Source organism: Peromyscus maniculatus, chromosome 14 (genome assembly GCF_049852395.1).
Source record: "Peromyscus maniculatus bairdii isolate BWxNUB_F1_BW_parent chromosome 14, HU_Pman_BW_mat_3.1, whole genome shotgun sequence".
Classification (NCBI taxonomy): domain Eukaryota; kingdom Metazoa; phylum Chordata; class Mammalia; order Rodentia; family Cricetidae; genus Peromyscus; species Peromyscus maniculatus.
The window spans coordinates 36,123,561-36,142,318 of NC_134865.1; the positions used below are offsets into that span (position 1 = coordinate 36,123,561).

Here is an 18,758-nt window from a genome sequence, read left to right on the forward strand (position 1 = left end):
TGACAGCTTGTTTCCACGCAGAGTCTTTTAATCACCAATTTAGGATTACATTTTACCCATTAGATGCATAGTGGCTTCAAAAACATTAGCACACATTGAAAGCAGTTTTTATTACAGTAAAAAGCCTCCTCGATTATTTATCTATCTATTGAGGTTTATAAAAGAAACTTTGACTTTTCTCTTAAATAGATTCTGTTTTGACATGATTAGGCCAACATAAATAGATCCTTGTAGGTATGTAGTGTGCTTTAAAAAGAAAAATCCACTTCTGCTACAAAACCAGCTTGCATCACCATGGAAAATTTATATAAAAGCATTTCACTATATAATTACAACTTGATGGTTTATAATATACAGAAAATTGCTTGTTGCTTTATTATTAGATATGATGAAATCTTGTGTTTGGAAATGAAACTAAATGACCATTTCAGTGGATTAATGTCTAGTCTTCATAAACATCTCCGGTGTTGCTTTCATAGCTGTGGCATCAAGGGGAGAGACCTCAGCCTTTATTTTCCAATCTACACATTAATATACTCAGAGGCACTTTTATTGAATAATAAAAAAATAGCTGAATAGTACTATGAGGTAAGCAGCCAGGGGAAAGAAAATTGTCTGGGGACAGAAGCCATGTGAATGGTGTGGCACATGTGGATTCCAGGCAGTTCAAAGGGAAAGCAATGCTGAATAATTTGGTTGTTTCTCAACTTTGACAAATAGTTCCATTTGACAGACTGAAATAATTACGTCTAGATAAGGAATTTTTGATATAGCTTAAGTGATCTGTAGAACTGAGAACCGCAAGTATACAGCAGTTTCTTTCTTAGGGTTTGAGTAACTTTTAAGTCCTCAAATTTAGTTCCATACTTTCTTCATGCCTCAGCTCTTTCTATAAATGTTAGTTCAAGCCTAAGAGATCATAGGATCCTAAAATGTCATCTGTTCTAGAATGTTCTTGATGCTCTAGGATGAGTCTTACCCAGATCTGCAACCCCACAACCTGCAGGTCCCATCATCCTCTTGCTATCGATTGTATATCCAGCTATAGAACCTCAATTCTACAAAGTCAGTGCTAGCACAGAAGAACTAATGATGCCCCACAAGAGATTTGGCCCACTTACCACTATTATGCTAAGAGTGTCAATAAAAGGAAGGAAAGTATGTTCTTTTCCTTGAATGTCCCATAGACCTGTACACTGTTAACTACAAACGAAGATGGTCATGTAAAACACAGAACCCACATGAACTGCAAAACTGAGGACAATTAATGGTCCCTCTGAGGGACATTTCTGAAACCTCATGTAATTATTTGTTAGTTCTGCAACTTTAGTCAGAGTATTCAACACTGTGTCTGATCATTCTCTAATGAACAAATTTCAGAGGCTTAGAGAGGAGGATGGCTTGAGAGGATGTTCATGACAGAGCTTTATAAACATGACAATCCCTGTGCTAACCACAGCATGTGTATTCTTAGACAGCATTATAGTTCTGTTTTCCTTATTAGGTCAATACAATGGTTGTCTGGAAGTTGTAGAACGTTTCCACTGCACACATTACACCGCTTGCCTCACTATCCATCCTTTCCTGTAAACCAAACCACCATGTTCTGCTTCAGCTCCTCCTGTGCGTGTGTGCTCATCACGAAGCAGGCTTTGTTTCCTCTTTAGAACAATGTTATGGTTGGAGATCAAGATTTTTATTGAAGTGTAATTTCCACACAGTAAAACATATTTTTTGCTACACACTTCAGTGAGTTTTGACAGATGTATATTGTCATACAATCACCACAAGTGTTGCATAGAATGATTCCCCCAATTTCCCTTCTTCCATTCCTCTGTGGCCAGTTTCTATTCCCCCTCCTGGCAAAGTCATCCTTTTTTTAACCAAGGATAGAAATAAGACATATCACAAGCACAGGAATTTTTTTGAGAGCATAAAAACAAAAGCACTAACTGGTTTACCCTATAGAATGCTCCAGGAATTACTTTCAGGATCATAAAGCATCAGCCTACAGTGCGGGACCCAGGTTGTGAGCTGTCTGTGTGGGCATGCTTAGTGTCTTAGGACTCCCAACTTCTGGTCACATTTGAAAATAGAAAAATTCCAAATAAAGTCTACATTTGGGTCATTCGCCAGAGAAATAAAGTTGCAGGCTTACTGTTCGTCCCTCTGCCTTCGATCACCACCACTCAGGGTTTGCGGCTCCATCTTAAACAGTGCCTACTGTTTCTAGTTTCCAGGAGGGAAGGGTTGATGAGCATGGAGATGGCGAGAGAGTGAGGAAGGGAGGTGGGGAGTGATCAGAAAACAGTGGCATCGAGCTGCTGTCTGTACCGAGAACCCCGCAACGCCACCAAGCATAGAAATTAAATTGCTACTTCCCAATGTGCATTTTACCTTTTCTCCTAAAGAGTGAAAGGAGAAAATGTGTTAAATGTTTTACCAGCTGAATATTGGAAAAGAGATTATGAAGGATAAACTCCAATACTATATTAATGGATATAAAATGACAGTATTATTATAAAAAAAGGCGTGGAGGACAGCTAGTGTTCTAAAGAAAAACTCTTAAGAAATCTACTCTTCTGCTAAAGACGGTGTTTCCTGAAAGTTCAGTCTTGTATCTGTCTTTACCTCTCAAATTAGATCCTCTAAGGTGACTGTCACATGGTCTGTATGTCCTCTTGGTCTTCTCTGGAGATGATCTTGTCACCGTGATCCAGCTCAACTCGACCTTCCCCACTGCGGAGCTTCAGTCTAAACTGTCCTTCCTCCTCGGTTTTTGACATACTAAATCCCATTGCCGCTTCTTCTGTCCATGTCCCCACTCAGCTCTGAGAGCTTGGCTCACTGACCAGTGTCTTCCCAGGTCCTCACAGTTAATGCTTAATAAATTAATGGTTGAAGGAATGAAAGACCAGATGGACAATTTACTCAAAAGTAGCTAACTGGAAATCTTCTTTCCAGAAGGGACTAGTCACTGAAACGTTAAGAAGTTCTGAGCGCCAGCTGTCCTCATTGCAGGCACTGTCTGGATAATCATTAAAAAGATAAAGGTGAATTTATCCAAATCTACTTAGACTTCAGATTAATGTGCATCTCAATAAGAAAGGCTGTATGGCAGTCTGGAGTTACGTCAGCAGTGAACGAGTATTCAGAGATGCTGTCCTCTTGTCCTTCACTCTGGCTCCAGTGATCATTTCTCTAAGAGGGACACAGAAGCGAAATGGCACAACGTCTTCTGGCTTGCGGACAGCGTTCCTCTCTAAGTAGACCTCTTGGTTTGAAAGTCCTCCAAGTTCTGCATGTTGTTTTTGAGAACAGTTGGTACATACCTAATCTATTTGTGAATTGAGACAGAATTTTATCATTATTTTTAAGTCTAGTTTCCTTGGAGCTTAAGGGAAAGGTCTTATTTTCCAAAAGAAGAATATTACATTTATTTAAAAGAAAATGGGGGGAAAAGACAGGCTTGCACTGAGTAAAATCTGTCTTAAAATTTGAGACAGATTTTTTTTAAATGATGAGCTGCTTGAGTGTTGTTTTATAGAACAGTTGCATCAAGACACCCATGCTTGCTAGTTTGTCCACAGTGTCAGAAAGCCGTCAGTAATCAAAAGTAGGTTTATTCCTTAAGACCATTTTTAGTTCATGGTTCTTAAATGAAGATTTTTGTGAGCAAATGAAGGATTTTGTTGGGAGTATTTAAATTATAGAATTTTAGCTATTATAATGAAAAGCACTCATACTGGTACTGGATTTATAGCATTGGAACCAAGCAATGTAACTTTCATAGCAATGAGCTTAATGTGTTAATATGATGAAATTAGCAATACAATTTTCAAACAGTATTTAATGAATTTATAGCATGTATCGATAGATTATGTGATTTTGTCATAAAATGTAAAACACTGAAACTATGGATTGCGTCTAACCCTGGGAGGTATAGATAAAAATCAAAGAGTTTAGTTGAATTCCTTACTTGAAGACAAACTATTTGGACCATTTGCCATAGTTCTTGGAAGAATACTTATGTGAGCATGTGTCTGTCATGGGTGACCGCATCCCAGTATGGTCATGAACTGCTGTGGCTTCTCAGAATCTGAACAATGGCTTAGGAAGACTTAGGGGCCCAGTGACAGATGAGCAAGAACACAGGTTAGAGGGAGAAGAGATGCTGTGTAGCCTCTGTCTTCATCTCAGCTGGAGTCCCCACCAGAGTGACTCACCTGGTATCAGATGGACAGCACACAGTGTTTTACAGATGGGGACTCGGCAGAGATTCACACAGGCTCGTGCATTTATCTGTCACACAGATGTTTCATCTCCTGTTCTCTAGCCAGCAAGGCAACAGGCTGACTTTGCTGGGGGATCACCTCCAGATGTTCAACTAAAGAGAGACCCTGCCACCCCACTGAGAGTAAGCAGACATCTCACCACATCTGTGGCCACTCAGCGGCAGTGCAAATTAGAAAGGGTTAGCTGTACCGTCTTCGTAATGGTTGTATTTGGAGTTCAAAAACACATAGAAAACAGCATAATCTGAATACTTACAAATAGTACGAAGTAACTGTTCATTTTAAAAATCTGAAATAAGTCAAAACTGGCAGGCAGAATTTCTCTGTGACTTTGTTTGTAGATTTTCCTTGCTGATGTTAATTGCTAATTTTTCCACTCTGGCAAATGTGAGTGTTTAAATGAAAACAGCTTCAGTCAGATACCTAAACTAAAATAAGAAATGAAAGTTAACCCCCTCTATACATTTATATCTCATGAAACTGGCTTCAAGATGTCCCCTTTGTCTGATTATGTGTCATAAATGTTCTCAGAGAGCACCTGCATTCCTCAGATGAAAAAGTGGAAGACATTCATCAGGCACACCGTACTTGACACCGTAGTCTGAGGATGAAAGTTTGGAAGTTTTGCTACTAAGCATTAAGTTTGCAGATATTTGTGGTGCTCCAGCTAGGAGCCATGCAGTGTATGAGGTGCTTGGTTATAAAATGGTGAAAGACATCCACCCTGTGATTGGTGACATTTGAATTCCAGTAAGAAACAAAAATAACAACATAATGCAGGACCATAATATGAGCTTGTAATATATATATATTAGTGAAATGGTAATACAATTAAATTCTTTAAGGAACCAGATCAAGCATGTAGTTGTGAGGAGGTAAAAAGGACAGATTCTGTCAAGGTCTCATCAAAGAGCCAGCATAGCATATTCATGTTTACAAGATGGGCAGAGCCCAGGGTATCTAGAGCCCAGAAATGGTAGTTTACAATGCACTGCAAGAAATAATGTGGGCCAGTTCATGAAACACTTGTGGAGATTTGGATGTTATTGTAAACACGGTGGGAAGCTATCTGACAGTTCTATGTTGAGAACTGATGTTACCTAACATACTCGGAAATGATTATTGGAGCTGCAATGTTGAAAAGATTCATTACTAAAAGAAAGCCAGAGTTGAGCATCATAGCTCAGGGGAAAGTGATAACGCTTACCACTACAGGAGTGGCAGAGGGGATGGAGAACTGTGTCAGCACACAAGGTCCACGTTGAGATGGCTGTGGGCTTGTTAACTGCTGCAATGGAAATGCAAGGGAGACACGGTAAAGTTTAAGTTCATAGTTCATGGAGTCGGGTGTTGGTGCTTACTCAGTGAGAAAACTCAGGCGAATGACTATTTGGGTGGATGGAATAGAGATTATCTTGGTGCTACTGGAAAGTTTATGATGCCTTTTAGATATTTTCTAGCTAAGTGCTCTTGGGAAAGTGTTAGATGTGTGTTTGGAGTGACCAGAGCCAGTGGACTGTTTACACTGCTCAGCTGCCATCACAACGCCACCGCTTTAGAAGAGAATGCAGACAGGAAGAACATAAAACATTCTCTTTTAAAGTCACAAATTCTCCCTTTATGTTCATGGGGATGGCACTGTTTCTTTTGAGTAGAGATTCCTTCTTCATAAAATAAGAGTTTGGGGATGTGATTAGCATTTTTCAACTCCAACATTTCGTACATATATGATTTCCACTCATAAACTGCTGTTCTGTCAGGAAGCATTTATTTTACAAACCCTGGTGGAATTCTGGTCTGGGAAAAAGACCATTTGCCATGTGACTATGACCGAGTAACGGCAGCGTCATTCACTCTGAGCACTTTTAACCGTCTCTTCCTGCTCATCCCGCAGAAGAAGAGATGAAGTCAGGGCCTCCCTGTAACAAGCAGTGTTGTTTGTCAGCTGCACACTGAACAGTGTAGCTCCAATGCCATGTGTGTGTCGTTGTCAGTGGATTTGTAAAGACTAAGTCAATTGGATTCCTGGACTAGATGAGGTGATCTCTAGGGGTTTCCATGATCTTATAAACATATTAAAAGGTCAAATTTCAGATAATTTTCTGTTAAAAGTACATATTATGTTCTCTGAACACTCAGAGTCATATCTGAGTTTACTTTAACATACTTAGCAGTGATGAGAAATTCTATTCTAGTAAATAATACTGTTCTCCAGCACTAGTGAGCACAGCGTCTTCCTTTCCAAGGTGGTGTTATTTTCATCTCATTTGACTTCATCACTCTACCTTCCCTGGCACCTGTTAATCTCCTGTTTAAATGGCCATGGAGGTGGGGGTGCGGGCAGGTAGGAGAGAGATGACTCAGTGGTTGACAGTAGGTGGTATTCTTCCAGAGGACCCAGGCTCAGTTTCCAGCACCTGTGCCATGCTTGGCCACCTCACATACATGTGTGGCTCCAGCTCCAAAGGACCCAGCCCAGTGCCTTCTATAGTCACCCATGCGTATGCCATGCTCATCATTGTGGGTTTTTTTTTTTAACTCTTTTACTCTTTGGGGGGCCACCACCCAGCTCCTAAATAATTACACAAAGACTTGTTATAAACACCCAGCCTTAGCTTGACTTGTTTCTAGCCAGCTTTTCTTAAATTATCCCATCTACCTTTTGTCTCTGGGCTTTTATCTTTCTCTGTTCTCTATACCTTTCTTTACTTCTTACTCCATGGCTTGCTGTGTAGCTTGGTGGCTGGTCCTGATGTCCTCTCTCCTTCTCCTTTTGTTGTCCCAGATTTCATCTCTTCGTATCTATTCCCTCTACCTACCAGCCCCACCTATTTTTCCTCTCCTGCCTAGCTATTGGCTGTCCAGCTTTTTATCAGACCAATCACATGTTTTAGACAGGCAAAGTAACAAAGCTTCACAGAGTTAAACAAATGCAACATAAAAGAATGCAACACATCTTTGCATCATTAAACAAATGTTCCACAGCATAAACAAATGTAACACATCTTCAACTACTATTCCACAACATGTAATGACAAACACATACATCATAAATGAAAATTTTAAAAAATATTTCTTACAATGCCCACCTGAATTTACCTCTTGCTGTAATTATTGAGCTCAACAAGAAAGATGTGAGTCAAATGGTTTGGATGAAAACCTAATTGACATAGATTTTAAAGTGAATGAAGAAAGAAAAGTGATAACAAAGAGGGAATTCAAGTTCTGTTGTGAAGGGAGCTGTACATGGTGGAAGGCGAGGTTCTTCTGTCAGATGGATGGTGTCACTGAAAACATACAGTAAGAATAGCCCAGAGAAGAGGGGAAAATTATAATGAGAGTGGAAGATACCAGATACTGGAGTCCAGGACACAAGTCAAGGGCTTGGCTGAGATAGGGAACAAATGTCCTGTTAATTGTAGCAGCAAGAACACTGTTGTCCCAGCCTGTAAAGAGTCTGGAGATGTTCTTTGGGTGCTTGTATTTTCTGAGTGAAATAACAAGCAAAAGTACCAGCAAGAAGAGAAGAGAAGAGAAAGATCTGAGAAGAGAGGCACTGTGGTGAGCCAGGGACAAGGGTTGGAGCTGATTAACTGGGGAGACAGAGGAATTCAATGGGGTGTTTGTGTGCAGACGAGAAAGCCACACTATAGCACATGTCCATTACAACACATACTGAAGAGAGCATGGGAGTCAAAAGCCGTTCAGGCTGAACTTGGTCCTGCAAGGCAGGAAGCAAGCAACTGAGGCAAGTGATAGCAGCGGGAATTCGACTGAGAGGACACCGGAGTGTTGTTGAGGAAGGGCTTCCCTAGGGACATTCTGAGAAGGACCCATGAGAAGGGAGTGGGCCCAGGAAGCTGCTCAGAATCACCCTCCATTGAGCAGGGACCTTTGCCGTAACATCTGTGGTGTGGACTGTGCAGCCAGACTCTTACAAGTGGCTGCCACTTCCCTTGGCCACGAACCCCATATGCATTGTTATTTTTTATCTGTTATCCACGTGAAGCTGTTACTGGCAATGTTGTTTAAACACCTGTATGAGGTTCTGCTTGGCCAGTGCCTTTGGTCCCCTTTTTCAGCATTTCCTGACAGGCCCGCATCTCCCATTCTCCAGTGAAACTGTGGTATCAAGAGGAGATTTTCCATGGTTCATTGAGCTTCTGTTCAGAAGACAACGTCAGTCGTCTTCTTGTAAATATTTCCTTTGAAGGCCCTTTGAGCTGTCTTCTCCTTTTCTCAAGTCAGTCTTTTCTCCTCATGAAACTCCTCTAGTATATCTTGGCTATGTAGTCCAGGGTAAGTGATGGCGATGATTACAACAGACCTGCCTGCTGTCATCTCTCTGGAGAATAGTTTTCTTAACTCCAGTTCCCACTGAAAAATGACTTTTTTTTTTACTTTTTTTTCTCATTTTCTATGGTCCTGCATGTTCTTTCTCCCCAAACTGCAGGACATGTGTTCCCACAGTTACGTAGCCAGAATTCAAAGCTATTGCAGTGTCTATTCTCCAAACTCTCAGCAGTGTGCAAACAATTATGTATTTAAGACAGGAACTGCTGATTAGTGTTCAGGACTAGGACAATTGTACAGAAAATAGTTTTCTAAAATGCACTTGAAGATGTTTAAGCATGATGGGCTGAATTTTCTCCTTATGCTGACTACCCAGGAACAATAGAAATTAAGTTGTCATCACAAAGGACATGGATATTGACATTTTCTTTCTTCATTTTGATAAGGTTTTTAATTGGTATATATTTTCTTGGCTTGATCATCTCTGCTGGGCTTGGAGATATGTGGGTCTTATCGTATTATAGCTCATTTCTGTATATTCTTATTCTCCACCAAAATATAGTGTGAGCTATGACAGTTTTTACAAAATATTTTCAGTGTACCCACCTCCTTTTCAGCCTTCATCCCAAACAGAACACCTTCCCAGCAAAGCTTCAAGCCATCTCACTCACTCCCATGCCCACCTGCATATTCACGGTGCTATTATCACACCCAGAGCTTATTCTTTAAGGTTTTTGTTATATATAAAAATAAAATGTTTGACACATAAAAGTGAGATCAAAATTTAACTGTCTTACTCCTTTATAATGTACCTGGCTTGTAGAAAGAAGGCATGCCAAATTTTCCGGTCATTAGCAGGGGCTTCAACATAATTGGCACTTCATAAATAATTGTTGAAAAAAATAATGAAAACTCCCAATATACATCCAACCAGTCAGATTTAAGGGTTGCGTCATCATGTTCAGGGCTGCTTGAGATGGATGGACCACATGACATCTAAAGAGATTGCCCTTCAAAGTTTGAGGAATTTTTTATTCAAACATTCAAACATGTTTAGATTTTTAAACCTAGTTATATATGAATATGACTTAAAGTAAAATTTTATAAAAAGTATAGTTTTTTTTTCTGTGGCTACATTATACATATGCTGCTAACTAGGATGATTGGCAAACTAATTACACATGTATTGACTTAGCCAAACAACTAAAGTATCTAAATAATATTTCATTTGTAATCTAATTCCTTGTTTACTTCTTAATTAACTGTTTGGGTCCACTCATAAAATATTATGCCCTTCCAAAATGGTAAAGATTATTGACCTTTTCAAACTTTAGAATTCCACAATGAATATTTCTGTATTTTAGAATTTTATTTCTGAATTGCTGTTATGGTTTGATCATCTGGGTAGTAGAAAATTAGTTATAAAGCACTACTAACATTTATGTTGGAGATTTTCTAGCAGATAAGATTTGCTAAAATGTGAATTTGAAGAGCTTCTATACTAACTTCATCCTTTCTTGAGAAAAGTATTATTTTCGATTGATTTATGTTAAGTAGCCTTGTGAAATATGTCCTTGTGAAAGTTTTGTAGCTTCCATGGACATGGTTTATTTACCTTTCCCCCATAATGTTTCCAGCATTTTCTAGCTCAAGTTGAGTTATTTAAAATGAGAGTATAACTTGAATCTGTTACATCAAGGACTATTGACTTTTGAACCCCTGAACACTCTCTTCTAGCTGCTTTCGAAATCTATTGAACAACTGAAGCAACCAGGCAGCCACCTGGAGGAAGCAGAGGAGGAGCTGCAAGGGGACCAGTCCATGGAAGACAGAGCAACCTCTAGCGACATCAGCACTCGGAGCAGCAGCAGTGCTTGTGTGGATGACACACTGGGACACGTTGGGGCTGTGAAGGTCAAAGAGGAACCAGTGGACAGCGATGAAGATGCTCAGATTCAGGAAATGGAATGTGGGGAGCAGGCTGCTTTTATGCAACAGGTAATAGGCAAAGATTTAGCTCCAGGATTTGTAATTAAAGTCATTATTTGAACATAAATGTGTTGCAGATTTCGGTGAATGGTTATCATTTCCTATCAGCACATATCTCTGATTTTAGTGTTTAAGAATTCTAAAACAGGTAAAATGATTTTTTTTTCCTATATAAAGATCACTCTATACTGATCTCTGGATGGGTATGGGTATCAAGGTTTTATTGAACCTTCACTGGTTAAAAAAAAAATACCTGTTACACTAAAATTATGCTATATAATATCCAGGTAATTAATAGGCTTTAAATCCATCTCAAAGCCCGATACAACAGTTCCTTCTAGGGAAAATGAACTCGTTGTTTTTAGTGTTATCTGCTGAGGTCTGTGAGTACAGAATATAGTCTCCCAGCCTGATCAATGAAGCATTCTGTTAGATATGATGTTTTTTAACATATAGAATTCATTTTTCATACAACTGTACATACTGTATCATACCATAGTCTTGAACACTGTTGAAGGTAGTCTGCCCCCCGCCCCCTTTTCCTCTCTTTTTTTGTTAAGTAGAAATGTGGTTCCCATGCCAGGAGCTCTAGGTTATTGTGTAGAATACAACTGAAAGTCTTATCAGTTCATGTGTTTTAAGTCGAGGCACACACTGAGGTTCTGTTTTGAACATTACATTATGTCTGACACAGCATTGCACATTTCTTAAACCTTGTGTAATTTACTGACGCTGTGTACTGAAAAGGATCAAATGGACCTGATGCAAATGTTGGTGAGAAGTAATGTGCAGCCCTGTGGTCCAAGCAGATGCTGTGATGTATGCACAGCTGCAGAAAATGTAGTATGATTACCACCTGATATCAGATTAAAACCAGTTTTACAAGAGGGTGACTCATGTTTATACTTGATATCATTAGAATCTCTTGCATACAGTTCCATGGTATATACCATATCATTTTGACAAAAAAAAAATCTGAATGTTAGGTTTTACAGAAGAATCTGCTTGTATGTGACACACCTCCACAAGGACTATGTCCTTTGATGCTATAAAAATACAAACAACTTTGAAGGCAACAGAGATAATGTTTATTTAAGTCAGCTCTTTGTCAGGTTCCTGCTGTTCTACAGAAAAGCAATTCTGGGAAGGGACAGGAAATGTCTTGTGGAAACAGGAAGTCCAAGTGATTCATGTATTGGGGAATGTAGGAAAAAGAATCCAAGGATAGTGTTCTACTCTTTCTGTTTTTCAAGGGTGTTCTATGAATTGATTTATTGTCTAGGAAAATCACACCACAAATAGGAAAGCCCTTACGGAAGCTATTTGCCAGAACATTTCCTTCATATTCCCTTTTGATATGTTTGCCTTCTTTTATGGGTTTACTTTTGTTAAGCTAGTTAAACGTATGCTGTATTGAGACCCCTTTAATATGGATAATCCAAATTGACCTAGAATCTTCCTGAGCTTTTGAGCTTTTTTTTTCTATTAAAATATTTATATTTCTTGATCCATGGTATTTTAAGGTGTAGTATCCTGTTTCAAGGAGACATAGCACTTTTGCCAAATATAGACATTGTTCAACTGTATGTTATTAGCACGTGTTGTTTACATTTTGCTGTGACATTTAAAACTATATTTCTTTTAAAATGTTTCTGCTAAAGATACATTATCCTTTTTTAAAAAGTCTCCATTTGAATTAAATTAACATAACTAGAGTTAGAAAGTTAAAAGTTTTTCCACATAATGAAAGTCCTTCTGATAATTTGACAACTCTTTCTAATAGGTAATTCTCCCTGTCATCACTGTGTTTGGATTAATCTATTCCTCCATATTAAAATGAATTCTGTCACTTGTTTTGCATTAAAAATATGGCATGCCTAAGATAAAATTGTATATTTTTCCATCTCATAAATATTCATTTTCTTCAAATTCCTTTTTCAATCTCATAAAAAGGGATAGTGCATCTTTTAAAACACATTTTATTTGGGGAGGAACACGTGGCTGAGCAGACTTTTGTATAATATTACTTCAAAGATATGTGATCACAAACAAAAAAAACTATTTTTTATAATGTCATTTGAGAGAACTTCATCAGTACGTTTGGTGGACGTAATTGTTTGAATTTGATAGTCTTTGAATTTAGTCAAGAAACTACCTGGAACCAGTAAAATGAAAAGCTGGACATAACTAACCTTAGAATTAACTGATAAATGTCTCTTCTAAGATCTACTGTATTTATTATGATTTACACCCTTGGAGGTGATATCTTGTTTTGTGTTGTAAATATATTGTTTGTATGTTTCCCTTCTTGCCTTCTGTTATAAGTCTCTTCCTTTCTCAAATAAAGTTTTTTTTAAAAGATCCCTTTTCATACATTTGGCTTTGTGTAAATTTGATATATTTAATCGAATTTGAAAACTGTGCATTAGATCGCATATACAAAATCTATTTCCATTTTTTGTTGAAATAAGAAAATGAAGATATTTTGAGAAGTTGCTTCTAATACCATTTAAAATAACATAAAACATTAACAATATTGAACTATTTATATCAGCCATTATCAACCAGCAGACATACGTAAAAATCGGTTGCATGCTCCATTTTCTAGTGTGGCCTTTTTAAGGATGTGTTATCCTCTTTGGTATTTAAGTTAAAATGTCATCCTCTAAATATAAAAAAATATAAATAGTCCCTAATGCTATTCAACTTAAAAATTATTTTAAAACTTTAACATGGTCTGTCAAGAGCTCAACATTAGCTACAGGCATCTGCTACGAAGCCTAACAACATGACTCTGATTCCCAGGCCCCACATGGTGCAAGGAAAGAACTGACTTCCCCAGACTGTCCTCTAACTGCACATCAGCTGTGGCATGTACACACACACACACACACACACACACACACACATGCACACGCACACGCACACACACGCACACACGTGCGCGCACATACACACATACACACACACGCACACAAACACACACGCACACACACAAACACACACACATGCACACACAAATAAAAGTAATTAAGAATTTTAAAATAAGCTAAATATACTCCCTTGAATATAACAAGTTCTCAGTAAACATTAAAATGAATCTTTTTACAAGTATCTTAATAATCAAGTCTATTACCACAAGATTCTGAACCACAGATAAAAGTGACAGTGAATAAATGTGAAGAGAAAAGAGTAGTTAAATGAGTCCAGGTATTGTAATGTGTGGCAGGTATTGTAATGTGTGAAGAAGAGCGAGCCAGATAAAGAAAGCTTTCATGTGCACTAAGGTTTAGTGTGCGGTGATGTGAGCCAGTCCCGGAGTGTCCAGCTCATTCCTCTTCTGGTCTGTTGCCAGCAGAACTTCCTGTCTGAACTTCAGAATGTGCTACTATGTGTTTTATTAAAAGGGTTACATGTGATTTTTTTTTAAATGGCCTCTGGTTCATTTAATCTATTCTCTAATACTATCATGCAAGTTAGTGTTTCTATGAGTCAGAATGGTACTGCAGTAATATTACATGAGATATCATTCTGTTGGCATTGGTGAAGGTAGTAACTGAAGCCTACATGACTACTTTTCATAGAAAGCAGAAGTCTTTAAGAAGTTTTGTTTTCATCATACTTGTGTTTGCCAAAAAGTGTTAAGCAGGACTTCAAGTACAACATATTTTAAAATCTAGTACCTGATTCATATAGATATTAATAGCATAAGCAACGTCTTTTCTCAATAATTGGAGCATGTAGTTCTAAATAATTGTGTATGGATAAAGCGAGGTATACAACTAAGGATTAAATGAATACATGATTTAAGTCTGTAATTGTAACCAGATGCAGTGAAGAACTCAGAGGTACAGGAGGACTTGGGCATTATTACTCACTTTATTATTAACTTCTCCACATCCATTGAAGAGGGGTGCACAGGTGGGGTGAATCAAAGAATGTAGACAAATATCAGGAAAACTCAGAATGCGCCTTTTGAGTCCAGCTAAGACTGTGTTTAAATTTTAACATGTTTCTATTCGTATAAGTGCTTCCCAGCATAATAACTTCCTGGAGTCTTAGCAACTGTTTAGACAATGCAATATTTTTGTATCTCTTTTATGAAATGGATTTTGCTTTTAACTATGGCAAACCTACTAAGATGCATAAAGTGTAGTTGCAAGCACCTTAAATCTGTTAACCTCGTCAATCTACCTGTACCTATCAAATTTAGTCCTTACCACAACCATTTGATGTGGGTATCGCATAGAGCACTCCTGGCAAAATCAGTCTACCTTTAATGTGAGCCCAGGCATTCTGGCACTGGAGTCTGCATCCTCAGCCCTGACTCCCCGCTGTGTGTGCGGATGCCTTTTATATATCCAAGTTGCTCACTCCCACCCACCGTATTCAGCTGCTTCCACAAGTCTTGTCTCCCTCTGCCTAGATCTCCCCTTTTCCATTAATAGTAACTGATTTGAATCAGTTCTTTAAATCATTACTGTAAATGACAAATGTCGAATATTTTCCTAATTCATAGATGAGAATTTTGTGCCCGTGATATGTTTATCCATGTTTCATCTTGAAAATGTGTGTGCCTCTTCTTTCTGACTCGAGGCAGTGCTGGGATGGACTGAAACACTGTGTTCACTTGGGGTACATGCTGGAGAGGAAGGAATGCCTCCCAGCTGGTTTCAGCTGTCAACTTGTCACAGCCCAGAGCTATCTGAAGGAATCTCAGCTGGACAGTGGGTGAATCTGTGAGGCATGGTCTTAATGGCTAGGTGATGCAGAAAAGCCTGGTCCCCTGTCAGCAGTGGGTTGTATAGGAAAGCTAGCTCAACAGGTGTGGAGGAGCAAGCCGAGGAGCAGCATTTCTCTGTGGTTTCTGTTTGAACCTCGGTTTGAGCTTCTGCCTTGGCTTCCCTGGATGGTGGACCGAAACACACAAGTCCCTTTCCTCTCCAAGTCACTTTTGGTTGTGGTGTTTGTCACAGCAAAAGAAACCATGCCAACTTCAGTCAAGTTAGGCTGTCTGTCGGCACTTCTGGCCATCTTTTGGAGCTAAAATACAGTCCAGTGCGTAAGCAAACACCGTCTCTTATCCTCTGAAATGCTGAGGCTGCATTGATAATCACGTTGACCAAAAGTGGTTTGATAAAATGTGAAAGACGCAAATAGGAACATTTCCAGGGTTCTAGACTTCCAAGAGGGTTGTCTAGTTAAAAGGTCTATAAAAACCTTTCTGGGGAAATTTAGACTCCAATCTCATTCCCCAGTTCTGATCCCATTGCCTAGATCTCATGTTCTGGAACCCAAATGAGTCATGTAGGCCCTTGAGGACAGTCCAACTCCCAATCAGTTTTGGAGATCATGGAGGTCCCAGACAAGCTCCTGATACATGGTCTGATTATCATGGCTTTAACCACAAATCATCTGATTCTGAAGGTTGATATTTCTTAGAATATAATGTCTCATTTCTTGTGTATTTTTCTCATTGTCTTCTATATGTGACTCAGCTGCAGATTATTCAAACTGCATTCACTGCTGTTATTTAATAGTGTTTGTTCTTTTATCTATTTATCTCCACTAATTTAAATAATTTCTATTTATCTCTGTAGTTGGACTTTCTTGGCCCTCCAGCCCCCATAATGCCATGGGGACTTGTTATTCATCATGAAAACATGGCCTTTCGCTTAGGCTTGTTCCCAACTAGTTCTAATAACTTAACCTGCTTTTATTTTCTATGTTCTGCACAAGGCTTTTTACCTTTCTTCCAATCCGTGTGTGGTCACCCTCAGTGTCTTGCTGTTGTTTCTCACATGCCTAGACTCAGCCCAAGTTCCTCTCCCGGAAGTCCTGCCTGTCCTCTTCCTGCCTAGCAATTGGCCATTCATCTCTTCATTAAACCAATCACAGTGATCCATCTTCACACAGTGTGAACAAATGTCCCACAACATACCCCTGCTAATTTAAATCCTTTCTTAGCTTATCTTTATAGCTGTATTTGACCACAGCTTACTGGATTTGATTTGCCAGTATAGATATTTCATGTCTATGAACCTAGACACTGCATGACCTCTTGTTCCCTGCTTCTTCCCTTTTACACAATGCTTCGGGTACAAGAAGTAATGAATTACTAGAACTCCAAGGATGGAAATGTTTTGTGAAAGGAGAGAAGTCAGGGACAATAGGCCACACGGTGCCCAAAGTCCTGGTCCTGAAATGTCCACACTGACATATATCAGTAGCTCATTACTTACTGACCTGCAGTGCTATTTGATTACAGAAATTATATACTATATTTATCAATCAGCAGATATGGGAGCCTGGATTGTTTCTATAATAATGATGCTATGAACATCCATATACGAGTTTTGTTTCTGCTAACATATGTTCTTATTTGTCTCCAGCAATAGTGAGTCACATGGCAGCTTTACCTTTTGAAGGAGTAATAATCTCTTTTTCCTAACCCTAAGCCATACGGCTTTCTACCAGCAGGTTCTGTGTTCCCTAATTCTCCTTCCTCTCCAACACATGCTGTTCCTGCCCTCTCTTGTTTGAGTGTGTGTGTCATGCACACTTGTACTGTACCTCAGAGTGCTCCACCTTGTTCTTTGAGGCAGGGTCTCTTACTGAACCTGAAACTTACCAAGTACCCTGCTGCCTCTGCCTGCCCAGCACTGAGGTAAAGGGTATCTGCTGCCATCCCCAGCTTCCTTGTGTGGGTTCTGGTGTCCCGTTCAGATCCACTAGTTTGCAATGGAAGCACTTTACCATCTGAGCTATGGGCTGAGATGAGAGCTGGGAAGTGCTCCAATTCTTTAATTGATTTCTACTTCACCCTGGGCTGATGATCATGAACAACTTTTTCATTTGCTTATTTTCCATTGGAGGAACGTCCTCACAAAATGCCTATTCACATACTCACTGTTTTAAAATTGTCCTTTTGTATTGACCTTGAGGGTTAATAAGTGAATGTAATTCAAATTAAAATATTGCTCTATTCAGTGAATTTCTTTATAATTTCCTTTATAATGTACTTTGATTATCAAACACTTTTAATCTTATTGAAATCCAGTCCCTCTTTATTTCCTATTGTTGTTTATGCTTTAGATGTCATTTAAGAAACCAATTTCTGACACAAAATCACAAAGATTTACTTGTATATTTCCTTCTACACATTTTGAAACATGCAGTTTTTGCCTATGGGTTGTTCTGAGTTCTACATATGATTACTAAAATTATTTTCTCTTATACATTCCAGAGTTTTGATATTTTAGACAGGCTATTGCTGTCTACCCCAGCCTGCATTTAGAATCCTCCCACCTCGGCCTCCAGAGTGCTGGAGTCCAGCCTGTGCCAGCAGCAGTGCTGGACTCATGATTCATAAGCAGCTCTTCCTAAGTGTGGGGCGCTCTCCTCCCGCATCGCCTCCCTCCCCCATTTAACTCTTGGTGGATTTAACTCTTGCTTTCCTGCCATCCTCTAATGGCTCTCTTCGTTTTCTGTCGTTTGATGTAGTTTGCCTCTTCGTTTTGTCTTGTAAGGACGCACACAGCTGCTGCCATCTTGATATTTATATTAGATATTAACTGGGAGAAAGGAAATAAGTTATCTTTTTATAATGAATACTTCATGGAGGAGTCCTTTCAAAATGAGTCAGCTAATTTTCTCCATAGGTATAAAGTCCTACTTTGGTTACTCACATTTACCTTTGTCTAATTTACACTAAAATTTTCATGTTGTGTTAACACTTGCATCTTTTCTTTGGTTTTCCTGATTCTGTTAATAGAATTTTTAGAAAGATTTGAAAAATTTCACTGTTAAATTGGGTACCCACATATAGCTACTGAGCATTTAACATGTGTCTGACTAGAAACAGAATGTTTCCAAAGGACAAAGTATGGTCAGCCTTTCAAAGACATAGCAAAATATGTATTAGTATTAAAATCATGCTTATTGATTACATATTGAAATAAAAATGTTTAATTATATTGGATCATATAACATCACTAAAATTATTCATTTTTTTCTCGTTTCAATATAGCTAATCTAACAGTCAAGATTATGTTGTTTTCATGTATGGTTCATGCTATTTGTATTTATCTACATACATGAATTACATAATAAGTATGCTTATGCAAATAAAAGAATCATACACTGAATATGTTTCTACACTAAGCCATCCTCATTTCAGTT

General features: G+C 38.6%; 1 protein-coding gene across 10 annotated transcripts in view; it reads left to right on the plus strand.

Annotated features, from left to right (window-relative positions):
- Hdac9 (histone deacetylase 9) overlaps nucleotides 1-18,758 on the plus strand; it is an 844,224-nt gene that overhangs the window by 520,853 nt on the left and 304,613 nt on the right. For 7 of the 10 annotated variants that reach the window (XM_042260719.2, XM_042260718.2, XM_016002462.3 and 4 more), the window contains one exon: nucleotides 10,326-12,938. In XM_042260719.2, coding sequence (XP_042116653.1) covers nucleotides 10,326-10,637 — 312 coding nt within the window. In that variant the 3' untranslated portion in view covers nucleotides 10,638-12,938. Of the gene's footprint in view, nucleotides 1-10,325; nucleotides 12,939-18,758 lie in introns of those variants that run through there. The other 3 variants (XM_042260715.2, XM_016002464.3, XM_076550778.1) reach the window with 1 other exon arrangement.